Source organism: Nycticebus coucang, chromosome 9 (genome assembly GCF_027406575.1).
Source record: "Nycticebus coucang isolate mNycCou1 chromosome 9, mNycCou1.pri, whole genome shotgun sequence".
In the NCBI taxonomy this organism is placed as follows: domain Eukaryota; kingdom Metazoa; phylum Chordata; class Mammalia; order Primates; family Lorisidae; genus Nycticebus; species Nycticebus coucang.
In genome coordinates this window covers 13,883,662-13,910,669 of record NC_069788.1, presented here as the reverse complement: position 1 = coordinate 13,910,669, position 27,008 = coordinate 13,883,662, and the positions used below count along the sequence as shown (strand labels likewise).

The following is a 27,008-nucleotide window of genomic DNA, read 5'->3' as shown; positions in this document are numbered from 1 at the left end:
AGTGAATGTAAACATACTTAACTTATGATTGTAAAGATATTTGACAATAAAGTTTTGTAGTATGCATTTTGAGAGGATTTTTTAACCTATTTTTTTTCTGAATTATGACTTTTATTATAAAACACAGAGCCAGAAGGTAGGTAGGAAGGTATGTAGGAAGGTATGAAATAGACATGTTAACTCAGCTTTGTTAATTCATATTCTAAGGAGAGAACCAGCATTTTAAGGTTTTAAGTTAAAACTGGTGGCCCTGACATAATCAGTGGACATTTTCCAGCTTTCCCAATATTATAATACATGCTGTCTTATTCTATGTATTTATTAGGAAATGAAATGGTTATTGAAATTTCCTAAAGAGTTACCATGTAGGCCTAAAATGAATTATTAGTTTTTAAAACTGCATAAAAGTAGTAAAATATACCTAACACTTAAGCTATGCTGAGCGTAATTCAGTCCATTTTTGAAATTTAAAAAAAATCTACTAGGTGGCTTGGCATGGTGGTGCGCACCTGTAGTCCTAGCTACTCTCAAGGCTGAAGCCAGAGGATCATTTGAGCCTAAGGGTTTGAGGTTGCTGTGAGCTATGATGATAGCATGGCACTCTACCCAGGGGGACGGAGACTCTTGTCTCAAAAAAAAAAAAACCCTGGGAATTTGAGGTGTGCAAAGTGGATGTTGTGTTTTAAAGAACACAGGTGTATTTTCTGGCAACAAGGAAACGTCTTCTCTATGTTCTCATAGCTTTGTTGTTTTTCCAAGGCCTTTTGGGTGTTTTGCCTTCAATAATTTGTGAGCTAAGTACATGACTTACACCTTGTCTTTCACTGACTGCTTACTGAAACAACTGAGCTTCCAGATCTGGTGATTGTTCATTTTTACAGAGTGGCTCTACAGACTCAGCCACGATTCTGCCATAGCTGGTTTGAAAGCACTAACTCATCATTCAACCTTTATCAGATGATACCTAATCTGTGAAACATCAACAAATTAAATATTGTGATTTTATTGTGATTTAGTATTTAGCCTTGTCTTATACTATAGGCATTTTCCATTTGATGTTTTGTTTTCCAGATGAATATGTGTGTTCAACTTAGTTTGGTCCTTATTTACTTATAGAAATCTGAAAATTTTATAGCTGCTCACTTACCTTCTTTGTCTTTTTTAATAGAAAAATAAAATTCTAGAAAAGATAGAAATGAATTTATTTTATGGACAACCTGATTGAAGCAAACTCTGTGATTACCGTATATCAACTAAATACTGGTTGGAAATGATTTGATTTTTAAAACAATGAACACTAGGGGAGGTGCCTGTGGCTCAAAGGGGTAGGGTGCCGGCCCCATATGCCAGAGGTGGCATGTTCAAACCCAGCCCTGGCCAAAAACTGCAAAAAAAAAAAAAAAATGAACACTAGTCAGAGTTCATTTGTATGACAGAAATATTATGTATACAGTAGAACCTCTGTAAGTTGACCACCAAAGGGACTGTACCAAACTGGTCAATATATGGAGGTGGCCAACATAAGGAATTAGACCTTATATACTGATAGATACATGTGGTGCATGTCTGGTCTATGAAAATGAGGTCAACTTGAGGTGGCCAGTGTAGGGAGTGGTCAACTATGGAGGCTCTGCCGTAATTAATGTCATTTACAAAGTAAAATTATTTTGACATTGTGACAAGATGGTATTTCAAAAATGGCCAGATAGAATATCTTCTCTTCAGCTTTTCCTGGGGTTTGTGATTTTTGGTTTGCTTTTTGTTTTAGTTTTGAGTCTAGACTTAATCATTGTTGCTGCCAATTTGTTTGTAAGTTCTGGTCTACCAACTGTGTATTTTTATACACTGTGAAATGTGTGTGATCTGATAGTTTACTAGTGCGTAGCAAGGCCTTTTTTTTAATAGTTTATAGCAGAAACTATGCTAGAAAAGAGAAGTCTAGGCTTAGACAATTTTAGCTTTATGTGAAAGCATTACTTGTGTATTTTTATAGCATTGTACTAAGAATTTTTTAGGAGATCGCATACTTTGTAATTATAGCTACCAAAGTAGACACAAGAATTAGATTTTTGACAAAAAAAGAAAAAAACACATAAAATCTCTTTCACTTTTTTCTCATTCTTTTTCAGAATAGCAGACTTTAATTCTGTCATGTCTGAAATGTACTAGCAATAGGATTTCTCAAGAGAGTGTTTATTCCAAATGTTATCAGTGTGTTTTAGTTTTAACTCTAATTTAGGATATTTTGTTTTACTTGTTTATGGTATGCAAAGATATCTGAAAAGCTTTATAAATGAAATGACCTTGAAGAAATTGTGATAAGTGCTATCTTGCCCCTGCTCAGCATTATTCCCTGCATGGTTACCTTTTATATTATGAAGGGTTCTACAGCTTTTGAATCTTGTTTCATTCTCTGATCACTTACACGATAAGGTAAATCTGAAAGGTCTCTGCCAGTGTGGCCCAGAATATCTTCTAGCATGTTAAATGTCAGCATGAAAATTACAGAGGACAGTGGTTGGTGGCATGTGGTGACTTACTAGAGATTCACAAGTGATGATTAGACCCAGAATAATCTTCTGTCTAGATCTGTTTTCTCACCAGCAATGTGAAGAAGAAAAGAGCAAAGGCAGCGGCCTATTTGATGCAGTCTTTGAGATACTGCCTCTGTCCTCTGTCCTTACTCATCTTGGAGACGCTGCCTCTGTCCTCTGTCCTTACTCATCTTGGAGACACTCCCTCTGTCCTCTGTCCTTACTCGTCTTGGAGACACTGCCTCTGTCCTCCGTGTCCTTACTCGTCTTGGAGACGCTGCCTCTGTTCTCTGTCCTTACTCATCTTGGAGACGCTGCCTCTGTCCTCTGTCCTTACTCGTCTTGGAGACGCTGCCTCTGTCCTCTGTCCTTACTCATCTTGGAGACACTGCCTCTGTCCTCTGTGTCCTTACTCATCTTGGAGATGCTGCCTCTGTCCTCCGTGTCCTTACTCGTCTTGGAGACGCTGCCTCTGTCCTCTGTGTCCTTACTCATCTTGGAGACACTGCCTCTGTCCTCTGTGTCCTTACTCATCTTGGAGATGCTGCCTCTGTCCTCCGTGTCCTTACTCATCTTGGAGACACTGCCTCTGTCCTCTGTGTCCTTACTCATCTTGGAGATGCTGCCTCTGTCCTCCGTGTCCTTACTCGTCTTGGAGACGCTGCCTCTGTCCTCTGTGTCCTTACTCATCTTGGAGATGCTGCCTCTGTCCTCCGTGTCCTTACTCGTCTTGGAGACGCTGCCTGTGTCCTCTGTCCTTACTCGTCTTGGAGACGCTGCCTCTGTCCTCTGTCCTTACTCATCTTGGAGACACTACCTCTGTCCTCTGTCCTTACTCATCTTGGAGACGCTGCCTCTATCCTCTGTGTCCTTACTCTCTCAAAACGTGTCATTTTACAGTAATACCGAGGAGTTCATGGAGTGTGTATCTTCTGAATATTAGTAAATTAGTAAGTATTTTTTTGCCTCCAAAAATTACTTTTATGTATTTAGCTAGCTTTTCATTGATGTCTAGCTTTATTCTTGAACATAAATATCTTTATATAGGGCAGTTTTTCTTTAACCTCTGTGTTCTCTTTTATTTATGTTCCTTTAAAATTCTTTTTTCTTCTTTTTTTTTCTTTTTTAATTTATTTTTATTAAACCATAGCTGTGCACATTAGTATGATCGTGGGGCACCATACACTTGGTTCATAGATCGTTTGACACATTTTCATCACGTTAGTTAACATAGCTTTTGTAGAATTTTCTTAGTTATTTTGCTAAGACCTTTACATTCCAAATTTACTAGGATTCACATATACCTTGTAAGATGCACCGCAGGTGTAATCCCATTAATCCCCCTCCTTCTCCCTCCCCTCCCTTTCCCCTTTCTCCCTATTCTTAGGTTATAACTGGGATATAGCTTTCATGTGAAGGTCCTCACCTCATAAGGGTGAGTACATTGGGTACTTTTTCTTCCATTCTTGAGACACTTTACTAAGAAGAATATGTTCCAGCTCCATCCATGTAAACATGAAAGAGGTAAAAAGTCTCCATGTTTCTTTAAGGCTGCATAATATTCCATGGTGTACATATACCACAATTTATTGATCCATTCGTGGGTTGATGGGCACTTGGGCTTTTTCCATGACTTAGCAATTATGAATAGGGCTGCAATAAATATTCTGATACAAATATCTTTGTTATGGTGTGATTTTTGGTCTTCTGGGTATATGCCCAGTAGGGGGATTACAGGATTGAATGGCAGATTTATTTTTAGATCTCTAAGTGTTCTCCATAACTCTTTCCAAAAGGAATGTATTAATTTGCATTCCCACCAGCAGTGCAAAAGTGTTCCCTTTTCTCCACATCCACGTCAACATCTCTGGTCTTGGGATTTTGTGATATAGGCTAGTCTCACTGGAGTTAGATGATATCTCAAAGTAGTTTTGATTTGCATTTCTCTTTCGCTCTTCGCAGATGATATGATTATATATCTGGAAAATACTAGGGACTCTACTACAAAACTCTTAGAAGTGATTAAGGAATACAGCAGTGTCTCAGGTTACAAAATCAACATTCATAAATCGGTAGCCTTTATATATACCAACAATAGTCAAGTTGAAAAAATAATTAAGGACTCTATCCCATTCGCAGTAGTGCCAAAGAAGATGAAATACTTGGGAGTTTATCTAACAAAGGACGTGAAAGATCTATATAAAGAGAACTATGAAACTCTAAGAAAAGAGATAGCTGAGAATGTTAACGAATGGAAAAATATACCATGCTCATGGTTGGGAAGAATCAACATTGTTAAAATGTCCATACTACCAAAGCAATATATAATTTCAACGCAATTCCCATTAAAGCTCCACTGTCATACTTTAAAGATCTTGAAAAAATAATTCTTCGTTTTACATGGAATCAGAAAAAACCTCGAATAGACAAGACATTACTCAAAAATAAAAACAAAGCAGGAGGAATCACGCTACCAGACCTCAGACTATACTACAAATCGATAGTGATCAAAACAGCATGGTACTGGCACAAAAACAGAGAAGTAGATGTCTGGAACAGAATAGAGAACCAAGAGATGAATCCAGCTACTTACCGTTATTTAATCTTTGACAAGCCAATTAAAAACATTCAATGGGGAAAAGATTCCCTATTTAACAAATGGTGGTGGGTGAACTGGCTGGCAACCTGTAGAAGACTGAAACTGGACCCACACCTTTTTCTTCTAAGGGCTTGGATTTTCTCTGTGCTTTTATTATGTGCTCTGTTTTTCTTCTAACTTTGATTTGTCCTTTCATTTCAATACCTTTGCCTTACAGCACTGCATTTTACCATAGTTCCTATACCTTCTATATGTTTTTGGGAAACTTTTAGGGAAAAGAAAGAAATACAATGATTTTATCTATGGGTTCCAGTGAGCTAGGTTGGATGGAATGTGGATTAAGTGCTATTATACAGCTCATTTCAATACAGTTATTTCCAGCATAAGATTGTGCTGACAGTAGTTTGGGGAACTAGCTGTCATCAACAGTAACATCAGTCATGAAAGACAGTGAGCATAGGGCTGTTGAAAATTGATTATTAAGAATGCTTTCAGACTGGTATAGAAAAATCATTGCTCGTTCAAGAAAGCTGGTCCCAGTTTAAAATGTTATATAGAATTTCCATAAAAAGTTCTAACAGCCACTTTCTATTTCTAGTAATGATAGTGTTAAAATGGAACATGTTTTATTTTGTTTGCTTTTTAATACTCATCCATCTCTTTTTTTCAGAAAAAAGGAACATTTTTAAAATGTTCAAATAATATAGACATACAGTTAAAAGATCAACTAATCCAAAAAGACATGTAGTAAAAACCATAGCTCATTCTCCTGCAACCACTCTTAACTGTTTCTCTAATCCTTATGGTTATCTCTATACAGACATTGTCAGTGGATTCTCTGTTACAATAAAAGATAATTTATCTGATTTACACCATTTCTCCCTCCTCCCCCACCTTAAAAAAAAGATACTCTCAGATCTTTCTGTATTTTTGTATCTTCAAATAATGTATTTAAACTCCATTTCCTATTTCAGTGATTACTGTAGAACTCCTATTTTTTAATAAGGATATAAACATTCTCACCTCTTTTTAAAAATTTTCTGTCACCTTCCATTTTGCAACCTCTGTTAGATATATCCTTTATTTTATATTTGATGTTATTAAGGAGGATAGCATTCATATCATATTTTGTAACTATAGTTAAGTCTTATGTGCTTTATTTATGGGTTGATTCTAAAGGCTGAAAACAAGTAAACAGCTTTTATATTTCTGTGGTCATACGAGAGAGGAAAAGGGTTTGTAGGACTGAAATGACTATCTAATATAATGAAAGAAGATCTTAAGTATTTAGTATGACATTGATCTGGGTCATTGTTATATAGAGATACATAGACTTACATCTTATGTGTTTTAGAAACTGTTGTTTGAGAGATATGGCTCTGAAAGGCAACAAAATAGTGACCCAGAATCAGGATACCAGCTTCCTTTCATGCTGTCTGGGAAAAACTCACTTTACCTCTGTAAACTTCAGTTTCCCGTCTGTGAAATGTATGCCTGTTTCATGAGGTTGTGCATTAAAAAGTGAAAGCACTTAGCAAACTGTAAGGGGCTGTACACATGTGAAGTATTATTGGGCTTCTAGAAATATTAGAAATAATGAGAAACAGTCAAATTTTGACTTGTCTTACTATGAACCATTTAATAATGTAATGAATGAAACAAAGTTTATTTTTCCATGTTTTCTGTAATTTCTATTATGTAGCATAGCAGTAAGCTTCTAAGACAACATCTTATGTTAATGAGTTTAATTTAAAAATTTAATATTTGTCTGAAAATCAGTAAAACCATTTCTGAGATGAGAAGGATGAAGTAGGATGACCAAGGGCAAGAAGGGAAAACTGAAGAGAGGAAGCCTCACAAAAGATCCCTGAATTTACTGTATATGACATACCAAGGAAATATGGGTAGTTGGGCTTGCATTTGTATTCTTGTAAAACTAGAAAAGTCTGTGTTCTTTCTGTTTTAGGCATGCCGTTAATCTGTAGAAAGTGTTTGAATTTGGACATAACTGGTTTTAAGTCCTATTCTGCCATTCACTAGCTGTATGCTCTTAAGCAAATTACTCAGTTCTTCTGTGTCTTTTTTCCCTAATCAATAAAATGGAAATAATCACTGTCTCAGTGTACTTGTGAAAATTAAATTAGAAAATTGTAAAGAGGCTGCAATAAATATCAGTTCCCTTTTTTTCTGTCCTAATTTGCCTTACCACACACACATAAGTAAGTTCTGTCAGGTCAGAAATTCTTATCTCTTTCATGTTGCTGTGTATCCGCAACAGAGTACAGAGGGCCTGGTACATAATAAGATATTCAGCAAGTATTTGTTGGTTGGATGAGTGAATGAATGACCAGGAAGTTGCACATCTGATTTGCCCATTACTTCTGGTATAAGAGTAACATTAAGGCTAAGTTTATTGTTTGTAAGTCATTGGTATGTCTTTTTTTAAAGGTTTATCCATTGATAGCATTTGAGAAAATAGGCAACATTCACAGAAGGTTAATTATCATTCCAAAGCAATTTAGAAGTATAAATTTTGTATACAATTTCGTATCTGGTTGCTAGAATCTCTTTTAGAACTTTCTTAAAGGTAGTCTTCTTTTTTTGTGTTTAAGCATTTCCAGCATTTGTTAGTAGAGCCAATGGGGTTTGCTGAAGAATTGAATGTGAGGCATGGAAGAAAGAGAAGAATTAATAAAAGTCATAGATCAGCGGTTCTCAGCCTGGGGGTCTTGACCCACAGGAACTGTATTAAAGGGCTGCAGCATTAGGAAGGTTGAGAACCCACTGTCATAGATAGATTAATATAAGTGGCAGAGCCAGGATTTAATCCCAGCTAGTCTGGCTTAAAAGTCTGTGTTCTTTCTGTTTTAGGCATGCCATTAGCCTTCCCAGCATCAGTTCATGATTCTCTGATTTGCAGCAAAACATTTCAAATTTTGTACAAAAATGAAGAAGTTGTTTTAAATGATGTTATGATCTTCAAAGTTAAGATGTTGTTGGATGAAAAAAAGGTAAACATCTCTTCACATGTATTTAGAAATAAATATTTTTTGTAAAGCCTCAGGCATATTTCTAACTTTCTATATATTCCATGTTATTTTATATTGTAATTTCAGATTGAAGAAACTCTCGAGGAAATGAATTTCCTTTTGTCCTTGGACCTGCACTTCACAGATGGAGATTATTCGTAAGTAGCTAATGAGACAATTAAAAAATCTTTAAATACTCATGACTGTTATTTTTTTAGTATTATATTCCCCATTTTCTTCTTAGAACACAGCCTATCCCCAGCTCTGCACCTGTAGCTCAAGCGGCTAAGGCTCCAGCCACGTAACACCAGAGCTGGCGGGTTCGAATCCAGCCCGGGCCTGCTAAACAATGACAACTACAACCAAAAAATAGCCGGGCCTTGTGGCGGGCGTCTGTAGTCCCAGCTACTTGGGAGGATGAGGCAAGAGAATCACTTAATCCAGGAGTTGGAGGTTGCTGTGAGTTGTGATGCCATGGCACGCTACCCAGGGCAACAGCTTGAGGCTCTGTCTCAAAAAAAAAAAAAAGAATACAGCCTATCCCCATCTTATTTATTTGGAATTCTGTTTTCTGAAGGAGTCTCATGAGAATGATTAGGCCTACTGTAATTGTACCTGTTCTGATTTTATGAGCTCAGGTAACAAAATCAGACAAATTAAAGAAAAAGGAAACTATTTTTTTAGACTCTAGAAATGGCTTGTATTACCATTTCTATGAGGCATTTAAATATAGCTGAGTTTTCTCCCACTGTATCACTGGTTAATCTTTCATGGTGACTTGAGCTCGGCCTTCTTTAGGTGGGACTTTGTTGATATGCTAAGAGTTACCACAACTGATGGCTCTTAAGCTTGACAGTAGTTCTAGTTCATTAATTTCCAGCGCTCTTGAGAAAGTTTTAGGACTGGCTACATAAAACTTGCCCATACCTGGTCTTGCAGTGGTATATTTTAGGGATAAATTATGCTTGAATTCATTTAAAATAAGAATTAAAAATCCATTTAACAATTTTATTTTTAGAAGGTTTTTTCCTCACTGCACATACACTTTTAGCAATACTCCTTGAAAATGGTATTTAAATTCAGTTTCATGTAAGATTAATAACTAGTCACAGTACTAATTTTTTAACCCAGTCAAAAGTCTTTTTGTGAAGTAAGCCGAAATAAATAAATAGTTCACTACCAATATGTATTTCTAATGTATGGATAGATTTTTTAAAATATATTTGGTTATAATTTTTCGTGGCATTGAATTGGATTTTTTATTTATGTCAATCTAATGACAAACTAAACAGTTTTATTTTGCTAAATAAGTGATGCCCTGCTTATTTTTGAGCAGCATTTAATAAAATTTTGTATAGTAAAAATAATTTGACATATCTTTTGGAATTTATTGTAGTAGAATTTGAACTATGTTGTACTTCAACCTTGTCATAAACAATATTCCCTATGGACTAAAATTTAATTTACCTTGAGATTAATCCCTGAATTAATCTGGGCGTGATGGCTCATGCCTGTCATCCTAGCCCTCTGGGAGTCTGTGAGGGTATTGCCCTGAGCTCACAGGTTCAAGACCAGCCCGAACAAGAGTGAGATCCCATCTATAAAAAAAAAAAAATAGCAGGGCACTGTGGCAGGGTGCCTGTAGTCCCCAGCTACTTGGGAGGCTGAGGCAAGGGAATTGCTTGAGCCCAAGACTTGGAGATTGCTGTGAGCTATGATGCCTTGGCACTCTACTGAGTATAACAAAGTAAGACTCTGTCTCAAAAAATAAAAAAGGAATCATAGGGATATTAATGAAAAAATAGCTCATATCATAGAAAACTGTAGGTAAGATCTGGTTATTTTCTCAACTTTAATGTTTCCTATTATCATCTAATACAAATTTGATGCTTTTAAAATTATTCTAAATTTTTAAAAAATAAGTATATGTTTTTGATAATTTATACTACTCTACAAAATATTTTACTAAATAATTCTGTACTTTTTCTGTCTTTACTAAATATTCTGTACTTTTATTCAAATGCATTGCTTTTTACAGGGCAGATGATCTGAACACCTTGCAACTAATAAGTAGCCGAACATTGAAGCTGCACTTTAGCCCACATAGAGGCCTTCATCATCACGTCAATGTTATGTTTGATTACTTCCACCTTTCTGTTGTGTCTGTTACAGTCCATGCATCATTGGTTGCACTACACCAGCCGCTAATAAGGTAAATTTAACCAGTGCCTTGGTGCTTCTTAATGTAATGTTTTTTATTTGTATAGTGAGAATATATTTTGGTAAAGATAAGTGAAATAGTAAAGATTTTTTAATTCATAATTACTTAAATACTTTCATGTTAAAAATAAAATTCAAGGGCTTAGAAACATTACACTAACTTTTTTATTACAGAGGTATGGAATAGTCTTGGTCAATTTCAAATAAGTTGGCCAAGAAAAAGAATATATTCTGGAAATGACCGTACAACATTGTTTAGTCTGTACCTGTGTTTTGATACAGTGCTGTTCTGTAAATACTCATTCTCTGGCTAAGTATAGGAATTTTTTCTTAGTTTTTCCTGTTTGTCTCTTTTCTAGATCAGGTAATTTTATTTTCTTAACTTCCTATCATACAGTAATTTTTGCTCTCTTAAGTTATGAACCAATTTATGGATTTTTACTAAGCGTTTTAAAATTATACCATGTACTATTTTTTTTAAAGGGTGTATATTATGGATACTAATAAATACATTGGGATAATTTCATTTTCTGTCCACTTCCATGGGGAGACAGATTGGCTTTCATCAGTATTAAAGTATGCTTCAGGCTGTTCAGTTTTTATGGTAAAAGCATACTTTTAGTATGGGCAGCCAGTGGACATATGAAGGACAATTGATTCGATTTCTGAGCTGTCTGTAATTTCTGATGCAGATCTTTTTCTGACAACCGATATTAGAGATATCATGCCTAAAGGAAATCATGGTAAACTCACTTATCAGAAAGCCAAGTAGGTCATTTTTGCAAAATTATCCTCAGAATTTATAGACGCCCAACACAATTTAACATAATTGGCCACAACTAATAGCCTCCTGTGCCATATCTTTCCATTGTTTTAAAAAGTAGTTGAAAACCCCTTTCGCTGTGTTGCTGTCTAATCTTACCTAAAGATCATGTTAACTAGTTCCTGTTAGAGGCAGGGCAGGAGGAACTATGTTTCTCCTGATGATTTGCTTTGATTTTCTTTTTCTGTAGTAAGACAAGTAACTCATTGTCTTGCTGTCCTTGTCTGACCTCCTTAGACCTTGGAGAGGTTGTGCTTGGTTGCTATAGCTTTATAAGCAAGAAGAGTTTGTTAAATTATGAACTTCTTGAAAAAATTTTTGAAAGATTTTCTGAAATCGATTACTATATAATAATAGTATAAGTTAATGAAACTTCTGTGATAAGATGTTTTTGAACTATAACTTTCAAATAAGTGGTAAGCATTGTTGCTTTTATATGATTATTACATATTAATGCAAAAATTATATTTATAAAGCACATTAGTGTAGTTTTAAGAATCTTTTTGTAATTTCATTAAGATTCCCTAATTAAGTTGTTTAAACCGTTCTTTTTAAAACTTACCAAGACTATCTTTACAAAACTTAGTTCTCTTTTTAAAAATGCACACTTTATAGAGATTAGCTTGGGTAGTTAAGTTGCTTTTTAAGGCCCTAATTAAACATGGTCGCGATACTCATGTCACAAATCCTAGTGAGTTAAATGTGTGCTTCCTCTTGCAATGCAGCAGTTTTTGCCACAGACTAGTAGGAGAAAGAGACAGCTCATCTCCTAGAGACCATTTGCTGGAAGAAGACATTTTTGGCTCAGAATCAGAAGCCAAGAGGATTAACTGTTGGCTCTGGTTAGTGCCCGGGAAAGCAAGCAACATGCCTGCAACAGCTGAGGCTGCTATTCTCTACCTCGCTACCGTGGCCCTCCTAGCCCCTCTCTTGCTGCTAAAACTTTGCCCTGGAAAAAGCAGAGTCTTTCCTTGCCTTCCTCTGCCTGTAGATGATAGGTCGGGAAAGGGAAGCAAGGAGAGGGTAAGGAAAGCGTTTTGCTGGTGGTGTGCTGGTCAAGGGGTCATGTCTAAGGATTACATTCCCTATTTATTTCTTCTTCAACAAATTTTTCCTGAAGTTTTATTATGCGCGGCTTTTTAGCCTCTAAGTACATTGAAAAAAATTACTTTATAACATTACATCTTAAATGTAATGTTTATTTAAAATAATTTCTATGGTCAACCCAATTATAGACATAATATTGATTATTAAAGCAAATGCTTTAGAATTTCTTTGTTTTTTATACAAACTGCTTCTTATATTAGATGTTTTTAAGTACAACTTGTATGACCCAATTCTGAAAAACACATTGAATTTACCATTGACTTGCAACTCCTTTCATTGCTGGGATATAGATAATTTATTTTTGCAAAGCATGTCAATTTTGCAAACAAAGACTCTTCTATTTGCTTCTGGCAGAATTGATTTGCTTTTCTATCTTTTCCCTTTTGCCAAACTACCAAACAGTCCAAATAATACCAAATTGTGTATGATTTTTAAACATTCAGACGGAAATGTGCTTCCTATTCTGTGACATTTATTAAATGCAGTGTTAATACTAAAAGAAGTAGTTCATATATGGTTGAGAGGATGCCTTGAAGCACTTATAAAAATTATTTTGATAGGCTTTTTGCCTTTTAGTGAAGAGAATTAAGGGAACTATCTTATTTTTGGTATATTTAGTAATTTTTCTTCCTCTGTATTCAAGTGGGTACTCCTTATTTCTCTAAATACCATCCATACTTGAATAGAGTATTAACATTTCAGACTTGGTAACCAATTCTTGCTCATCAGTATTTCCAAATTCCAGCTTGTCTCTCAGGTGGCCTTTAGCTACTCTGTATCCCACCATGTTTCATCTTTAAATGTCCTTTGCAACTTCTGGAAATCCAGTTTCTCAAATATTCAGCCTTGGTTTTTTTATAATCACTATTTTTTCATAATTCCAAATTAAGGAAAAATTACCTTAAGAATACTTCAGAATTCATAACCTTGCAAAATCCTTGCTCTTTTATTCCTAAAAGATTTTCTTTTGCAAATATTTAACTTACATTCAAATAGACTATTATGACAATAATAATGTAATACTTATTCCTCCAGCTTTCCTCGCCCTGTGAAGACTACTTGGTTAAATAGAAATGCACCAGCACAAAACAAAGATTCTGTGATTCCTACTCTTGAAAGCGTGGTCTTTGGTCTTAACTACACAAAACAGTTATCACCAGATGTAAGGACTGATTATGCTCATAAATTTTCTTTTTCTCGTTAATTTAAAAGAAATGTTTTTACTTGTTTTATCTGTTAATGTGATATTTCTTTTTATTAATTGAGCTTAGCAACTAACAGATCTACTTAAATAAGATAAACAAACCCAATACTTGAAAATGTTAACAAATTTAGTGGCTCTTTGACAGCCATTTCCTTTTTAAACTTGTACTATCACCCCTTGCTTCCTTAAAAGAAATCATACCTGAGGGTGCCTTTAAAGAACAACTGGCAGAGTTGAAATCCAGTTTACAGTAGTGCAAATACAACTGTTTCTCATAGTGTTTATCTTATAAAAGCAGAGTGTCTATTCTTCAGTCCAAATGTAATATGCATCTCATGTTATCAAAAAATCGTAATTTTATTTGCCTGTTGTGAAAATCCACTGTAACTGAAATTACTAGTGTCTAATTTCATGTGTTTAAATTATTTGTATTTTAAACACCTCTCTAAAATATTACTGAATTTCTTCTGTTTTAGAATAACTGATTGCAAATGCTTAGGTTTATTTTTCTTTATTTTCCCAAGTTTCGAGTGCAGTATTTTTACATTTTGGGTTACTAACACTCTGTATACCAAATCTATGTTTTGTTTAGGGTTGCAGTTTCAGCGTTGCAGACTCCTTCCTACACCATGCCTATCGTTTTCATTATACACTTTGTGCTACTTTGCTGCTAGCCTTCAAGGGATTGCACAGCTACTTCATTACGGTAACAGAAGAGATTCCCTCTTGTCAGAAACTAGAACTGGGTATGTTTAAAGTAGCAAGACCTATCCTACAGTTCAAGTCATTCTTTTTATTTTATATTGCTAATTAGCAGCTTTGCCATAGTTTTTCTATACTAAAACTACAATATTTGTCTACTTCACTTTTACTTCTCTATCAATTCCATCTTTTTCAACTCTTGATAATCACGTTTTGCGATTAAAAACATTTTTTTACGATATTGAAAGTATTTCTTGGTGCTGAGTTTGAGATGAGTCTTTTGTTAGATTAAAAAAAGTCAATATGTTACTACTCTTAAAATATAAACAGAAAACATACTAGAAAGTGAATATAATTATTAATATCTATGGAATCATAAGGAAAATTAAATCCATACTTTCGAATATTTTACAGTGAAAGCAGATTGTGGGTACTTGGGACATTTTTATATATATTTGGTTTTAAGTTATCTTATATCTCTATGTTTTTTGGGTTTTTTTGCAGTTATTTTGGCCGGGGCTGGGTTTGAACCGCCCACCTCTGGCATATGGGGCTGGCATCCTACTCCTTTAAGCCACAGGTGCCGCCCCCATCAATATTCTTTTTATATTGCTTTAGAGAAAAATAACATTAATATTTTAACACTTTGAAAATTATTTAAATCATCTAAAAAGTGAAGTTTCAAGTTTAATCAAAAAGTAATATCTGTTTTTATATATGGTATGGTACATATTGCTTTGATTTCATATACCATTGTAGTTTGCAAGATCCTTTTTTTATGTATCATTTCACAGACAATAAATTATTGGGATTGGCAAGATAATTTTTTTATTCAAACTTTCTATGTTAGTTTTTTTAGCTTTTATTTTTAAATATCAGCTGATAGCTTTCCTCAGAATAAATTATTTTTATCATTATATGTTTGACTAAATCATGGATTGCTTTGAAGTTTACTTAATCAGTATTCTTTGTTTATTCCTTTGTTCTTCAAGGATCTCTGTCTTTTAACACTATTGATGTATTCTCTAAAATAATCAGCTATTACTGAAAATAGTTCTTGGGTTTGAGATTAATTATACTATTTTAATTGTCTTTTGAATTACAAAATAAAGTGTAAGGGCTTGTACCCTACTTAAATTCAGCTGTGAATTTAAATAATGCTGGCTGTTGTATCACTGCCTATCAGCACCTACTCAAGTGGATTTGATTAATTCCCTTATTCCATTAGGTTAGTTTATACTATCTTGACTTGACTAGAGGCAGGTATTAAAAAATTGGCTGTTTGGAATGCTTGAGTTGGTAATCCTGGTTGTTACACAGATACACAAGCGATCGAAAATACGTTCATTTTTTTTTTTTTGACCACATATTCTTTCTCAAAACAAAAATAGTAATATGGAAGAAATAATATTTTGATCATTCTCTAAAACATTCTCTTTCAGTCTTATATTTTACATACTTAGAATCCTTCTATTTTCCTTAGAAAAATTCTATAGGAGGCTACTGCTTGAAATGTAAATTTTTTAAATTTTCTCCCTTAAAAATCAAAGAATCATTTATAGAATAGAACTAATTAATTTAAGCTATTCCTTATCATCAATTACTGGAAAAATTATGTTCCAAATATTTTTTTAATTTGGTGGTTTGGAACTTAAAAACATTTTTGAAAGAGAATTACATTAAAATTTTGATTAGGTTTAATAACCGTATTACAAAGCTGTTAATGAAGGATGCTATCACATACCTGAAAAGTAGTATTCTGAAAATAGTGATGTAAAACTTAAAAGCTACGTATAACGGTATTTCTCCAAGAAAATGTGTTAATAGTTTCAACGTGTAATACTACACATTACATTGTATAATACAGGGAGGCATTATTTTGTGCTCATTTAGAACCATTTCTGTCACACACTTTGAGTCTATAAATAAAGTGATTTCCATTCTCAAGGTAAAGAGATTACAAGGAATCAGACGTGGTTCATGTATCAGAAAGGAAAGGTGAAATCATCCAAAAGGCAGAGGGTGTAAAACAGCTCTGGGAACAGTAGTGCTTAATTCCCTTGGGCTTTTTCTGAGCACCTTTTGTGTCAGGTACTAAAGAGTTTGACTTTTCCTCTTCCCTTTCTCTTGCAATAGCAGTAATAAGAAATCAGTTTAGCTATGGAATGATCAGGAGAAATTCACCCAGCTGGATGAATATATTCATATTAGGTTAGATGAGCCTATAAAATGCCTATATAATATCAGGAAGATGTCCATCTGCATATGATTTGCAAGTTGGTTTAACATGTAATATTTACAGATAAACACGTGAATCACATTTTATGGTACAAAAAAATTTCTTTCAGAAAGGAAATAAGTTTATTAGTAAAATTTATAATTAATATTATAATTAAACAAAAATGTTTCTCTTTTCAAAGGCAAAGATTTATTTCAAATAGCTTAGACAGTGTTAGCACTTTATTACTAATTTATTAATCTACTCTCACTGTAATAATTCAATTATTTATAAGATTTTCAATTTTCTTTTGGGTAACTTTTAAGTCTTATATATTACTTTGGGCTTACATGCAAAAAATAACATAATAAAAGAGTCCTTATATTTAATTTCAGGAGTCAGTTGCTAAATGAATATCAGCTTTATTCCAAAACACTAGTTTAAAATATTTTATCAGAAAATAAAATTCTAAAGCAAACCTAGACTTTATTTAGTTTTGATAAGTGAATAATGCAAATAGAATGAAATTATTAGTACCTTAGACATATATTTACACAAAATATGTTGGTTGAACGAATGATTGAATGCAGGAAATAGCACAATACAGTTTTTGTTGCTCAAAAAGGATGGGCATCAACACATAGTTTATAAGTTTCTTAAGGATTTTTAAAATCAAGGCTCATTTTCAATTACTGTGGGTAATACCTTTTATTTTCCTTTCCCTTATTGTGAATTTTTGATTATTCTTGTATGTATCTTCTAGGAAAACATCTAAAATGCTATTAACTATTCAAAATAAAAGTATTGATTACATATTCTAAACTAGCAATATTATTTATTTTTATCCTACCAAATTAAATTATGGGCACTAATATATTTCCATAATATATTATTGACTAAACATCACTATATTCACCAGCTTTAATAAGTAGGTATAAAGTAATTCTCAATTAGAGGATTATTATATTTGCATCTGGTAGTACTTTCCTTGAGTTTTCAATAGGCATATATTAAAAAATCTTAAACTCCACCATGCTTTGAAAAATTTATCTAAAATCTCTTCCCTCTTTTAAAATAAATCTTGAATTCCTTTCTGCTTTCTTGCCTTTTTCCTTTCTCCTAGATGAATGATGTACATTTTCTGATGACCTGTAATTAAATATTGGTTTGGTACAAGGAGCTCTTATTGAAAAAGAGAGTAAAGAGTTCTGTAATCTAGGTTTTGGCAAGTCATATAATCTATCTCAATCTCAATATCTATACTTGTGAAAGCAGGGAGTGGACCTAGCTGATTTTTGAAATCCCTGCCTACACTCAAATTTTGAGTCTTAAGAAATTAAAATATAAAAATAATATTGGATTATGAAAAGTTGATGACAAATTTAAATAGCAAAAACAATGTAATATAAACTTGAATGTACATCATTTGTAATTCTGATAAGCTAATTATCTAACTGCACCATCAGATCAATACTAAGTCTATTATTAACAAGTTGGAAAATTCTAGTAAATTTTGTTGTAAAAGGAGTATAACTAGTGCTGTGTACAATCCTTATAACTAGCCAAGGCCAACATGCAGGTCCTATATGAGCGTCTTCTCAGAAGAAAACAACCACGAACCCAGAAAGACACCTGTCTAGGTATGTTTACAAATAGGATAAGTAAATAATCCCTTTTAGTATGAAATTTTGCTTTAAATTAGCATCAAATTTCATAAATATACATTTATTCATATATTGTGTTTTCACCACTCTTATTTAAGAAATTACTTTCAGAATCAATTTGGTTTGTAAATAAGTTTTGGTTAGTTTTTTAATTTGTAATATTGAAGATTTATTTAAAACTAGAAATAGTAACTGCAAAGCATATGCTTTTTCCATATTCTTTGTAAAGTTTCTACAAAGCACATTTTCAAAACCTTGTTTATTGCCAGAACTTGTTGATTTTATGATTTTTCCTTAAATTTGCTTTCAAGGTAATTTCATCTTAAGATAGGCCTAATGATAAAGAAATGTCATCCAAACACTTAACATTTGTTTCATGCATGGCATTACAGAAATTGAGAACAAAGGCATCTTCAGTATCTGGTTTTGTTTTTTAAGTCAATTTTTATTTGTCTTTTATTCCATATTAAAAAAAAATCAAATTACCACTACCCAGATATGTTGTAAAGGAAATATTCTGATCTCATCATTTTATCTATTTTCATATGTATTTTAGACATTTGTTCTTGAATAACAATAACACTTAATTTACTATCTTACTGCAAGCATATTAGAAATTATAACTTTGTATTGACTAGAACATCACAATTACATTTTCTGAAAAGCTATAGAAATCAAAAACTGAAATAAAATCACAGTTTTATTTATCACAGAAGTATGAACAAAAGTAAATTAAGAAACCATAATCTTTCTCTCTCAACATTTCTTACATGAAAACTAGCTCGGAAATAACTATTGTGTCATTTTTTACTAAGTCTGTTAGGAGAAACTGATTTTCTTACCAGGAAGAAAAAAGAAAGCCTGAAAATTATTTATAGGTATTCTTTATGGAGTATAGTTAAAGAATTCATCGTATGTAATTGTGGCCATTAAAAAAATGTTTTAGCTTTTTTTTAAAGTGATTAATAAACTTCTGATTTAAACTATTATATTGCCAGCCTATCAATTTACATGTGAGCATTCTAAATAGTTTTATAGAATGCTGTTTAATACAATAAGGAATATAGAAAGAAAGGGCCTTATCTTGGTTGGATAGAAAAAGGCTTGATTCAAAACTAAAGCATAATGAAGTTAGTTATGTAACTCTTTTATTAATATATCTTTTATCCTTAAAGTTGGCATTGTATGGTATTTTTTGAGCTGTATTAAAATTATTTGTCGGGTGAATGGATAGATGAATGATTGGATATAAAATACATGTATCCTTTGACCTAGCAACCCCCACTTCTGTTAACCTGTATCATAAAAATAAGATAATAGTATGTAAAGATACAAATATAAACAGGTTTACTACAGTGTTGTTTTTAGTGGCAAAACATTATAAACAAAGGTAAATAAATGCCCAGTATTTGGGCAAAGGGTAGAGTATAGAAGAAACGTGATGCACCCACATCCAGGAACATTATGTAGCAAATTTAAAAAAGGCTTTAGAGCCGGTACTAGATTTCCATGAACTATTGCTGAGAGAAAAGAGCAAGTATAGAAAAGTGTGTCAAAACACAATTCTATTTTTATAAAACAGAAGCTACAAAACTCAGACATGTGTATGTATATTTGAAAAATATGGATTGATATGTTCTAGATTGTAGCTTTGGACTAGCACAAGGAGCCAAGGCCCCTCAAAAGAATTTATATAATAATAATGATCATATTTATACACTTCTATGAAATTATATAAATGGATGTACAGCATACCATTGAACAGTTCAAGGATTGGGACACCAGCCCCCACACAGTCAAAAATCTGTATAAAATAGCACTTCACTTCCCTAAAACTTAACTGTTAATAAATAGCCTACTGCTCACCAGAAGCCTTACCAGTAACATAACCAGTAAATTAACATATAACATGATTATATACATATATTTTATGCATCTATGACATACTTAACTTTTTTTATTTTTGATACTTCTAGGCGACACAGTTTGATAGGTTTTAAAAATTGTCACAAATTTCAAAAAAAATTTCCAATTACTTACTGAAAAAAATTCAGTGCATAAGTGTATCACCACAGTTCAAACCCATATTGTTCAAAGGTTAACTATATCATTTTATTTTTTTTATTTTTTTGTAGAGACAGAGTCTCACTTTATGGCCCTCGGTAGAGTGCTGTGGCCTCACACAGCTCACAGCAACCTCCAACTCCTGGGCTTAAGCGATTCTCTTGCCTCAGCCTCCCAAGTAGCTGGGACTACAGGCACCCGCCACAACGCCCGGCTATTTTTTAGTTGCAGTTTGGCCGGGGCCAGGTTTGAACCCGCCACCCTCGGTATATGGGGCCCGTGCCCTACCGACTGTCATTTTAAAAAGAAAAAATAATTAAAGTAGAATTTTAACTTACTTTAAAATACTAAGTGATTTTGAAATAATTTTGATTCTAAGATTTCGAAGTTAAGTTTTACTTTTAAACATTCTTTAAGATGTTGTTTGCATTAAAGCAGTGGTTCTCAACCTTCCTAATGCTGTGGCCCTTTAATACAGCTCCTGTGTGTCATGATCCACAGGTTGAGAACCTCTGCATTAAAGTAACTCACTAATCACAATCCAGATGTACCAGTTTAATTTAGGCTTCTAAGTAAACATTCTAAGTAAAAATGTATCAAACCTCAAAGAGTTTCTTCTTTTTTTTTTTTTTTTTAATTCAGAGGAAGGACATGCAACCTAGTAAGACTGATTTTACTGATTTTCTTCTATCACAAGAAAAGACATGAGTAATATGAAAACAGATGTTGCTATATAGAAGATGTAATTTTAATGCAGAATCTGCTGCCGATTCCTTTTTTTATTATTATTTTATCTTTTTTTTTTATTAAATCATAGCTGTGTGTACATTGATATATTCATGGGGCATCATTCACTAGCTTCACAGACCGTTTACCAAGTTGCCGATTCTTTTTGTTTTGGAAAACCTAATATTAGAAGCCACCTGTTTATCTTGATGTGAGATGATTTGTGAAATCTTAGCAAATTTCTCTAGTTATCAGTGAGTTGATCAAATTAGTGATCTATGTCATGGTATATGTCAATATGCAATTTTATTTGTATATTTTGTGAATTACAAAATGTGTATGTGTTCTACCGGTTTTAGTTACCAACAGAGTATTTGTTCACATTATAGCCTAGTTGTGTTTATCGCATAGTTATGACTGCTTATTTTATTAAATTTACATGTTTATCATTCTTTGTGTCTAATCTATGAGAAATAGTGAACTGACAGTGAATTCAGGGATGTCATGGAATATATTTTTGCCTTTGTATGAGAATGATCAGTTAACTCTTTCATAACAAGATTATAGAATTTTGTGTGATTAAAACTGTGCTGTTATTTTAAGAGAACTTTTTCCAGTTTGATCTCCAGTAATTAAATTAAGTATATTTAAAATAATATTTCAGGTCTTAGTGTAATTTCTCCCTGCAAAAAAATAAATAATCTTATATTCTTTAGTTTCTGTATTCCCTTGTAAATATTACCTTTTAAATTGTAAATATATATACACTTTTGTAGATGATTATAAATGTACATTAAATAAATCAGGAATATGTAGCAAAAATCTGCCTCAGTTTAAGAATATCTTATAGAAAAATTAATTTATTACACTAAATTGGGAACTAAAATTTTATTGAAAAGTATATTAAATTTTATAAGAAATTACAAAATATGAAATACAGCATAACCTAATTATACATTTTTTTGTTTTGTGTGACATAGTTGTGCAAATTACATATGTAGTCAATTTTTCCTTGACAGTGTTAACTATTGTGAGAATTGAAACACACTGTTTAATAATAAGAACATAGAATTTAATAATCATGTTACCTATTAATGCATTTAAGGAAATATATTACACTGAAATTTAATTCATTAAATATTATCCAAAAATATTTCTCAATCTTCTGATTTTTTTAAGGGAATATAATTTACTTATGTAATTTCACAAATAGTTTTCAGATCTAACACTGAAATATTTCCTGTAATTACTCTTTACTTCTTCCAGAGGAAATGGATGTAGAAGCTCGACTTACTGAACTATGTGAAGAAGTTAAGGTACTTGGATTTTTAAAATTCACATTATTGAGTTATTTGAGTTGTGTCTGTTTCCTATTCTAAATATTTGGTTTATGAAAACTCAATCATATTCCCTAAATTGTAAAGAAAAAATGGTTCATCATGTTATAACTATAACTTAGTTGATCAAAATACGTTTGGCTTCATTTCAAGTTAATTTATGTTCTAAAAATTGTTGTATTCTGCATATAAATGAAGTAGCAAAGATAATTAACTGATCAAAAATGTATATTTTCTTCTATTAGTTCATCCGAAGAATTTCTGGACAAATTTTTTAAACATCACTTAGACTTGTGTAGTTTTATAAAATGATATTGTTTAATGAAAGTTTGTTTCAAAGATCAATTCAAGATTTATTTCAAAGATCAATTTGTGCCTCAGTGTTTTTAGTTCATGCTTGCAATTAAATCAGATATATATTTTTCTTTTTCTTGTCTTTTTTTTTTTTATTTTTGCCAAGACATTAAATGTTCTATTTTTAAGTTTGCTGTGTATTCAGTCAGCTACATTAATGGAAGAAACCAGAAGGATGAATCAAGTGAAAACATCTATTTGTTTTGGAATATATTTTTATATATAAATTAGATACAGACTAGACTGAACAAATATTTACCTTCTCAGAAAATTAAATATACGCCAGATGTATAAGTAGTTTTTTATACTATCTTACTGGCTTTCCCTGCAGTTCAAATTAAATAAGTATTTTCTTTAAAAAATCACTCATATTCTTGTAGTAGTTGCTTGAAAGAATATTAAACTCTTAAAAATCTTAAGATGTGTATGATTAATATGAAAAACTATAGTGTTTCTCTGAGCAATTGAAAATTTGAATAAGTAAACATGATATTCCTATATAGAGAGATAACAAATTATCTCAAGTTAATCATTTTAATGAGTCTAAATCAAAATTCCACTGGGAACGTTAAACTTACTTTAAAAATCATTTGAAGAAATGTAAAGGCAACTATGAAAAACTTGGAGGACCTGCCCAACTAGATACTAAAATACGTATAAAATAACAATGGAAATAAGGTCGGACTTCTCTAAAAGAATAGAAAAACAAGTCAGTGGAACTAAATAGCACTAAAATAGTCCCTAATATGTTTAATAACTAAAGATTGATGTTTATAAATGGTATAATATTCTATTTAAAACATTTCTTAAGTACACATTAACTCTTATACAACAGTTTTTATTTAATAATGTATTCTACAAAGGTATTCATGCAGTTTCACAACCATAAAGAATCATGTCTTTAGTTACTATAAATTCCCTGTAGCCACCTAAAACAATTATGTGATCTCTTTGTGTTGTCATGGTAAATTCAAGAAATATTTATTGATCCATGACAGTGGGTACAGTTTTCATGCTCAAAAGCTCTTCAAGATATATTAATTGAAAATATAAATAGAAGAAAAACATGAATAATCTGATTTCATATAGTATGTGTATGTAATAAAAACTAAAAAGCTAGGCATTTGATTATGTTTAATGCTATATGTATTTACATATAAATATTTGAAAGTGTATATATTTTAAGCAGTTAACATTAATACAGAAAAAGGTGGCATGAAGGATGAGTATTATAAAGGGAATTTTTATTCTTTACCATTATTAAATTTTTGGAAATATTACATACGTATTTTCATCTTACTAATAAATTTTAAGATACACATTTAAATTTCAGTATGTAAATGGACATCACAAAATTTAACATTAAGAGCAGGGTAAATTTTGACAATAGAACAGATAATGACAATATTTAAAGAGCTTTTACAAATCAATAAGAAAATAATTACCATTTTGTATGTTACCATTGTATAGATACTCAATTACAAAAAAGGTTAATATCTGTATGATTTCATTAATTATCAGAGAAACAAAATTTTTAATAATATACCATTTTTAACCTATTATATTGGCTGTGATTTTTTTAAAATAACGTTGTGCTGCTTGAGTTACAGTGAGGTACATACAGATTATTATACCTTAGAGATCTTTTCTAAAGATTAGTTTGGTGAAGTATGTGTCCAAAGCCAAAAAGAATATTCTGTCTCAGTCTTATACCAAAGATGTAATCAAAGAGTCATACAATGATTTTTAACATTGTAAAAATGTCAACCTGAAAAAATACCCAACTGTAGAGTGGTTTAACAAATTATGGGATCTTTATAATCTAAATAAGTTATACAACCTTAAAAATGATACTTACAACAAATGTTTAATGTAAGAAAATGCCTACATGTTATTCAGTGAGAATGGTATAAAATTATATATTTTAGCTTTTATGCTATATATTTCACTGAAAAAAAAATTGAGGCTGTACACTAAAATGAACTTTTTTTGAGGGGATCTTTTTTTAAATTTTTTAAACTTTTTTAAAATTTCAGATTAAAATGAGGGTGCACACGATTAGGTTACATTGTTTGCATTTGGAAGGTAAAGTCCATTTTGTAGTTTTCTTTTTTTTTTGTTTTGTTTCTACTATTATCTAAATCTATTAAAGTAAGCAATATTTTGTAATCAGACAAGATCAGTGAATGTTAAGAAAAAAATGTGTATCTCTATAAGACAAGATAATGAATGTGATTTGAAAAATACGCAGATTCCTACATTTATGCATATAAAAGATTTTGTCAAACTTAATTCTGATTACTATTTTTTTTTTTTTTTTTTTTTTGTAGAGACAGAGTCTCACTGTACCGCCCTCGGGTAGAGTGCTGTGGCGTCACACGGCTCACAGCAACCTCTAACTCTTGGGCTTACGAGATTCTCTTGCCTCAGCCTCCCAAGCAGCTGGGACTACAGGCGCCCACCACAACGCCCGGCTATTTTTTGTTGCAGTTTGGCCGGGGCTGGGTTTGAACCCGCCACCCTCGGCATATGGGGCCGGCGCCCTACTCACTGAGCCACAGGCGCCGCCCCTGATTACTTTTTTTAATGTAAAAAATAATTTTATTATTTATTTTAAGATTGATTACAAGGAAACTAGAGGAGTAATTTAGTTATAGTTGAAAGGATGCTCTTCCAGTAATGAAAATACTAAAGTCCTGTCTCAGGACCTTGGTGTCATAATGCCTAAGAAATGAAATTAATAATTACTGGTTATCAAGATAGCATTACTGTCGTGAAAGAAAGAAAAAAGAAAAATAATTGGATACTTTATTCAGCCCATAAGGCCAAGATATTTATTTATGCTTGCGTATAGACTATGCTAGGTACAGTTTTCCTTATCTTACAAAATGTTATATAATTACCCTCAAATTCTTACCCAGTTCTTTTTATAAACTGTATTAAAACCATCCTTAGGATGGTTTTGGCTAAGCAGGTTTTAGGTTTTTTAGCATGTATTTTAATCTATATGTTCTTAAGAGAGACATAAACAACACTTGGTTAGCTTCATTTGTAATATATTTATAAAAAGATTTCAACTGGTAAAACACATCTGTAGATTCATATGTTGATGAATCTTCATTCATTATATATTGACTGTGTTGGCTTCTATTCCAGAATTCTGGAGTTTGCATGTTTTTCATAAATTCTGGGAGCCTTTTTTCTTATCTGAAAGCCTGTAATTGCTCATTCATTCATAAATATTTACTCCATAAATATTGATTTACTACTAGTTACTAGTGTCTCAGAAGTGAATAGGATATGATCATAATCTCCTTCTTTCTTACTAATTTTGCTAATTTTTGTTTTGTGAATTAGGATAGATAAGTGTAAGCTTGATTTCTATGTGGGAAATTGAGTAGTGGTAACATATGTGATAAGCAGCCTTTGTGGATATATAGAGTAGGTGCCAAAAAATGTGCACACATTTTAAGAACTGCTATCCATGTATTACTTTTCGAAATTGAATTGTAGGTGCTGTGACTGGTCAAGTGTACTTAGATGTGCCACACACATCTATTTTACCTGCAGTTCTTATACTTTTGGGGAATGATAAATTTTACTGACAATAAAATCTCTTAAAATATATAACCATTATTTTGGCACCCTTTGTATATATGTATATTTAAATATTTAACATATTAAATATAGTTTCTAAGTAAGATATATTTTTAAGAAAGGAAAGGCGAAAATGTAACTGTAAGTAATGGACCTGGAGCTCAGGAGAAAGATGTCATCTTAAGATACAGATTTAGTGGTTATTGGTTGGTGTGTAGATGGTAAACCATGGAAGTGGCTTTTAGTATCGACACCTATCTTCTTTAGGATAGGAAAATGAAGTCAGCTTCCATCCATAATTCAAGGTAGATTTGCTAGCGTTCCTATTATTTGAAAGACAAATTTTTGCAGTAAAATATTATCTGCCTGAAAACTGAGGCCTCAACTAAAAAAAAAATCAAGTTCTCATAATAAAAATGTTTGCCCCAAAGAGAAGCAGTCATTCTCATTTATAGTCTTTCATTATTCTTTGTTTAAAAAATCTTATTTTGACAATGTAAGAAAAACAATTGCATTTTAGAAGATTCTACGTGTCATGGTGTAATTTAGTACTTTTAACTTTTATGATTAGTTTAAATGAGTATTTAAATAAGTGAAATAATTTAATACCACTATGAGAGCACTCATATTTTATAATAGGTTGTTCACCTGCTTTTCTCACTGGACTATGAGATTCTCATATTAATCTTTGTATTTGCTGTAGAGCCTAGCATTTAAAATGTTTTTAAATATTTAAAATAAATAATAAATTAAATAAATAAAATAAATATTTAAAATAAATAATGGATGAATGGTTAGAAAAAACAGAAATAAATGTTTGACAACTCTGT

At 32.2% G+C, this 27,008-nt stretch overlaps 1 protein-coding gene across 6 annotated transcripts in view; it reads left to right on the top strand.

The window, feature by feature from the left end:
• Nucleotides 1–27,008, top strand: part of FAM135A (family with sequence similarity 135 member A) — a 103,834-nt gene that overhangs the window by 37,831 nt on the left and 38,995 nt on the right. For 4 of the 6 annotated variants that reach the window (XM_053602235.1, XM_053602237.1, XM_053602233.1 and 1 more), the window contains 7 exons: nt 8,005–8,144; nt 8,250–8,320; nt 10,201–10,374; nt 13,348–13,474; nt 14,109–14,262; nt 17,999–18,076; nt 22,157–22,206. In XM_053602235.1, coding sequence (XP_053458210.1) covers nt 8,005–8,144; nt 8,250–8,320; nt 10,201–10,374; nt 13,348–13,474; nt 14,109–14,262; nt 17,999–18,076; nt 22,157–22,206 — 794 coding nt within the window. The remainder of the gene's footprint in view (nt 1–8,004; nt 8,145–8,249; nt 8,321–10,200; nt 10,375–13,347; nt 13,475–14,108; nt 14,263–17,998; nt 18,077–22,156; nt 22,207–27,008) is intronic. The other 2 variants (XM_053602238.1, XM_053602236.1) reach the window with 1 other exon arrangement.